Source organism: Theobroma umbraticum, unplaced genomic scaffold (assembly GCF_002168275.2).
Source record: "Theobroma umbraticum cultivar Fairchild unplaced genomic scaffold, ASM216827v3 scaffold_106.0, whole genome shotgun sequence".
NCBI lineage: Eukaryota > Viridiplantae > Streptophyta > Magnoliopsida > Malvales > Malvaceae > Theobroma > Theobroma umbraticum.
The window spans coordinates 1,479,910-1,485,943 of record NW_018397276.1 but is presented as its reverse complement, the minus strand read 5'-3'; the positions used below and the strand labels follow the sequence as shown (position 1 = coordinate 1,485,943).

At 30.3% G+C, this 6,034-nt stretch overlaps 1 protein-coding gene across 2 annotated transcripts; it reads left to right on the top strand.

The window, feature by feature from the left end:
- The first annotated feature begins 2,044 nt into the window (after positions 1 to 2,044).
- LOC110427572 (uncharacterized) lies at positions 2,045 to 5,106 on the top strand. Of its 2 annotated transcripts, XM_021443126.1 has the most exons (4): positions 2,045 to 2,185; positions 4,312 to 4,416; positions 4,492 to 4,592; positions 4,744 to 5,106. In XM_021443126.1, the coding sequence occupies exons 1-4, from the start codon at positions 2,114 to 2,116 to the stop codon at positions 4,793 to 4,795; spliced, it is 330 nt and encodes a 109-aa protein (XP_021298801.1). In that variant the 5' UTR covers positions 2,045 to 2,113; the 3' UTR covers positions 4,796 to 5,106. The 2 variants fall into 2 exon arrangements, with proteins under 2 accessions (XP_021298801.1, XP_021298799.1); XM_021443124.1 differs by having other exon boundaries at positions 4,312 to 4,592.
- Positions 5,107 to 6,034: the final 928 nt, after the last annotated feature.

The window sequence follows — 6,034 nt, the reverse complement described above, 5'->3', positions numbered from 1 at the left end:
CAAGCTTTCAAAATGATTTTCTGGTCTAGGGTCGACTACAAGTCTATGTTAAATAGCTTTCAAAAGCTTTATCAAGGAGAAAACATGACCATAGTCGATTAGAGCTTCTCCATAGTCGACTATAGCTGTTCATTTCAAGTATTTCAAAATTTTTAAAGTCCAATTCACCTTTTCTTAATTAAACATTCTTACCACTTATTCATTGAGCTAATGCTTTTAACAAATCAAAACATGCTTTAAAAATCAAATAATCAAAGCTCATATAAAAAATGTAAAATTTTAAGAGAAAACTTGAAAATTTAAAAGATAAACATCAAGTAACATGAGGTGGAAAGAAGGAATATGAGTGGAAATGGCACAAGATAGTGGAGAAGTATGACAGTAATGAAGGATCTTAGCAAGAGAAACAAAGAGGAGGACAATGATATCAGAGCATGGTGGTAGTGGATGGAAGTAAGAAAAATGGGTTTTACTTCATAAAGAGGAGTGGGGTGCTAGGGGAGCAACATTAACAGAGAGAGGAATGAGAAAACGAGAGATTAATTTTTAAAATTGTAAGGACGAGTTTTCTCCAATTATGGTTTTTTTTCTATTTCGACTGAATTGGAATAACCATATTACCAAGAGAATCAATAATAAGTATTTTCATGCCTCGCAAAATAGTTATTTGCCAGTATGAAGTGAGAATAGGAATAAGGAAAATGGAATATTCTCCCAACCAGACATGCAATAAAGAGAAAATTTCGAATTTATCACCGAACTAAAGTTTAAGGCTTGAGAGGGTAATAATATAGTCCAAAACGTACTAACCAACCAATTAGTGCACTTTTATTAATCACCTGAGGTACAATACACCGGAGCTATCATAGGTAAGGTAACTTGATCGTGCCGACTTCCGTAAGTTTGGTTTGAAAATATTACAATATTAATAAATATTATATTTTAGTTAATTAAAATATTAAAATATTTTTAATATTTTATTAATAACGAAAATAACTTAGAAGAAAAAGCAATGCATGAATCTAAAAGTTTTTGAGAAATACACCTAAACTGTCCCGTTACCCTTGCCTTCTTTGAGAAGTTTTCCGGGTTCATTGTATAAGTTGGCTGGGAATCCTCCCATTTTCACATAATTTACCTCAAAGTCTTAATCTTATAACCAAAAATAAAAAAAACTCTGGGATCCCTTAGTACGGTACAGCGACGGCGCCCCATCGGCAGAGATATCGAAATCACTGTCCCTTTTTTGTTCTTCTCTGCTTCCTGTCTCCTCATTGTCCTCGTGATTCCATATCTCTTTATCAAAAGCAGCCGAATAGATGGATGGTGCCTTCCTCTTTTGTTCACCTTGAGAAGAGAGAAAGAGCTTTTGGGCAAGTAATCCAGAGTTATTCCTAACGAAACAGTAGAATTTCTTGGGTTATCTTAGCCGCCCATGCGTAATGGACGGCGCCGGAATTTGGAGACGTTGAAGAGTTAAAAGTATAAGAGCTGGCTTCCCGAAGGCCATCGGTGACCTGTGAATCTGACCTAACTTATTTATTTACATTTATTATTTGATTGCGTGAGCGCCGGCCTAACGGAGGCTGAGGGGGCACCCACTTCCCTAAAAGTTTTAAAATTATGTTACATATTTTTATATTTTAAATAAATAATAAATAGTTTTCTAATATATTTTTCAAGTGATTTCAACAGTTTAATAGTGCTTTGTAAAGAATTTTAATAACAGTATTTTTATTTTAAATTTTATATTGAAAATTTATTTATTTTTAATTATAAAGAAAAAAATTCTAATCGGATCAACCGATGTCAAACTTTTATTTGTCTAGCTTCTCCTTTGAAAAGGGTAAAGAGTGTAAATGATTGCAAAGCCATCCTTAACTAATCTCGTCTCTGTATAGGACAATATAGCTGTCTATGTCACCCAAATGGACCAACGAAGGATGGAGGAAATTAATATCATCGACCGATGGTTTGTGCGTAAGTCGTTCGATCTGCCAGTTGAACGTTGCTAATATCGCACGAGTGGTGCATCAAATCTTAATATATATAAGGTAGGAGGAGGAAAAGTGGAATAGGCAAGGAAAACTAAACTTTTGCCTCAGGGAATAAAATGCATGCCTTGGGTCTCCTCCGAAGTAGTCGTTCGTTTGCACTAGCCAAAAAAGCCTGTCATGGCAATCAGGTATGCTTAATGTTATTTGGCATAATATCTAATATTTTTGAATTATTTAGAAAAAGTTAAAATAATTTTTTATTCTTTCAATACAATCAATCTTGATTTTGTATTTTTTATTTTAAATCAAATATGAATTTATAACTGATAATCGATTAATTATCATTAATCAAAACTTTACATATCATTTTATGCCATATAAAATGATAGATGAAGTTTTTATTAGTGATTGTTTATCAACAGTTAGTTATAAGGTTCAATTTGATTAAAAATAAAAATATAAAGATTTGATTGAATGTAATTAAAGAATAAAAATTTATTTAAATTTTTTAAAATAATTCGAGAGTTTTTTAAAGTATTATGCCATGTTATTTTTTTTTATGACTTAGTATTTCGTTGTATATTATGTTATCAAGACCAATGTAATTAGAAGAGGGTTTTGGATTGCACTCACGAAAGAGTTTTGTTTGCTTCGAGATTCGACTCTCAAGTTTTTCCTTTGATAAAAGGTGTTGATTTGGAAAATAGATGAACGCTTATTTATAAGTCATAATCCAATTCATGGTTATGAAGGAAGGTGACCGTCATGACTATGGTATAAGTTTCCCGCAAATAAAGCCATTTGTTAATATAAAATTTTGAGAAAAAAGCTCTTGCTCAATAACCATGTCCTCAACAAGCCATCATGGGCTTTTCATGGTGAAAAAAGGCATGTAATGCTGTGTTGGTGAGCTTGAACTTGAACTAAATCGCTCTTTGATTCATGAGCCGGAGAATTGGAATAACAAAGGAGAGAATAAGAAGGGGAAGAGAGACCAGAGACCAGAGACCTATCCTATTATAGGTTGGTGTCTTCCTCTTCAGATTATTTAACTATAATAAATATTATAAAGAATATCATTCAATATTATTATTTGAGTATAATAAATGTAATAAAGAATATTTTTAAGTATTATTTAAATTTAATAAAAGAATATATTTGATCTTTTAATATTAAATATTATTTAATTACAATAAAAAGTTTAATTATCTTCTAATACAAAATATTATTAAATTATAATAAAAATATGCTTGTATTTTGATGGATTATAGTAAAAGGTCTTTTCATTTTATTACTTAGAATATTTTTATCTTTTAACAAAATAAATTCTTTAATTTCAATAAAGAGTATTTTCTTCTCATCATAATATTTTTTGTTTTTTAATTAAAAAATCTTTAAATTTTAATCAAAAGTATTTTTATCATTTACCAATTATTTCTTAACTATTTTTTAAAATTATTCTTGCCAATCAAAAAATGAAATGAGTAATAATAACAATTTCTATTTTATTTTATTTTATTTCTATGAACTCTTTTATTTTTTTAAAAATAATTATTTTATTCTCATTTTATGTTTTTCGGAACCAGGCATGTTGTTAGTATGGTACAACTTTGTTTTTGTTATGTTGATAATCAAGTACTGTAGGCGGCCAACTGGCCAAGGTTTGTTGTTGGTGGCTAGTTGAAGGGAAAAGGCAGAAAAAGAAAAGGAAATCCCATTTTGTAGCAAGTTTGGCAATATTACTTTTGTAGCAAGTTTGGTTGGAGGGGATGATTATTCCATTCCATTCCCTCCCTGTTCGTATTATTTAGTTATTCTTTATGGGAATGACTATTCTGAAAAATTATCATTTTGTGAGAAATCAAAGACTACTCTGAAGAATGGTTATTTTTTGACAAATCAAAATAGCCATTGCCAAGGGACCTCACTAATGGCTATCCCACACATGGAGAATAAACAAAACATATTATTGTACAAAATTACAAAATTTTAAGTATAAATTTTTAATATTTTAAAAATAAAAAATAAAATAAAATAATGATATTAATATTTCATTATAAATTATTAATATTTTGAATGAAATATAAATTATTAACATTAAAAAAATAAAATGAATAAAAATAAATAATTACGATACTAAGACTGTTTTAAAGCACAATTAATTATATTGGAGTAAATATTGGAATTTCCTTTCTGTAATCATACAATATTATTTTTACTTGAATTGTAAGAATGTCGCTTTTATTTCATTTTATTTTCACCTATTTTATTGTTTTGTAAAATTGAAAAAAAGCAATTTTCTCCATTTTGTCAGAAGAGAAAAAGGTTGAAAAACCTAAACACTCGCATGAGAAGGCTCAGATCTGATATGGAGGAAATAAGTGAGGAACAAAAAAGGATCAAAGAAGGGCAAAGGCAAGTAAGAGAAAAATTTGAAACCATTGAATTGGAATGTGAACAACTTCGCAAGGAGACTAACCTGATAATGCAGCAGAGTGCCAACACCCAAATCCGACTGGCTATCATGTTCCGAATCTTGAAAGCAAGAGAAAACCAAGACTTTGACCAGGCAGCCAAACTCACTTGTGCTCTTCGGTACTGCTCTTCATAATTTCACTAGTACAATTTGTTTAAGCTTCGTCAATTTTGGATTAATTTCCTCAAAAGTTTACTCTTGTCTTTACTTGTTCTCAATACTTGGTGATCCCATGGCTAACATTAACCTTTCCCTTTCTACTTGTTATAGTGCACTGATAGCGAAAGAATCAACAAAAGAATGCTGCAACCACGATCGTTGAGACATGCTATATTAAATAAAAAGGTGGGGACGAGCTCTATTGTTATATATTCGCAGTCCTAAACCAAAGTTTGCTTCCAACTTTAGGTTGCAACTATCTTTATCTTTAAATAGTAAAATTGAATAAAAGTTCATGCTGATGAACACTAAGTCTAGATTATTATGGTAGTATTGATGTTTTCTTTTCTAAATTGTATAATTTTGCTTAAAGTTTAGGCAAAATTATACAATTAGTCCTTGTACTCTTGCTTAGTGGTGGACTTTATCCTTGTACAATAATTCATAAAAATTGAGTCTTTATATTTTTCAAAATTGATAATGTCAGTCCAATTATTAATGGTGTATGCTAATATGACATTTGAGGAAACCAATTGTCACAACCCGATTTTGGGCCATGACCAACATAGGGGCCCAATAGACATAGCCCACTAAGCCCATACAAGCTTCTCATTCATAAACTTGTTTGAATGATATCATACATCCCATGATATTCACATATAGACATGAGCCCATTAATAATGTAACACCCCGTACTCTCGAATAGAAACCAATAAGACCTAATTGATAAGATGAAGAGTCAATTGATATAAATTTAAGTGATAAAAAACGATGATGGGACATGAGCCCATTAATAATGTAACACCCCGTACTCTCGAATAGAAACCAATAAGACCTAATTGATAAGATGAAGGGTCAATTGATATAAATTTAAGTGACAAAAAACGATGATGGGTGAAAAGAATATTTTGAAATAAAACATTTTGCATGCGAGAAAATAATAATCAAATGATAATATTTTTATCGAGGATGAATTAGCAAGTTAAAAGGCGATTTGGAAGTGAATCGGGGTAAAGTGAGACACTTTGAGACCCGATGAGACAAGTAGAGGATTTTGGAATAAAATAATATTTTATTAATAAAATAATATTAAAATATTATTTTTTATCGATTGTTAAAATTAGTCATAAAGGAGGAATATATGACTAGTCTAAGTGGGGAAGAAGAAGTAAGAAAGAATTTTGAAGAAAAACGATGTTACTATTAAATAAAGCTAGAGCGGGTAAGTATATATTTAACTATTATAGTGACACCTTAGTGAAGTGCAAATTTTATATTTTATTTGTAAAAGTGGAAAGGAAGGAAAATAGAATGAAATTGAAATTGAAGAAATGTTGGAAGGACCAAATTGTAAAGGATGAAAAGATTGGGGTTGAATGGTAAATAAGAAAAAGTTAGAGGA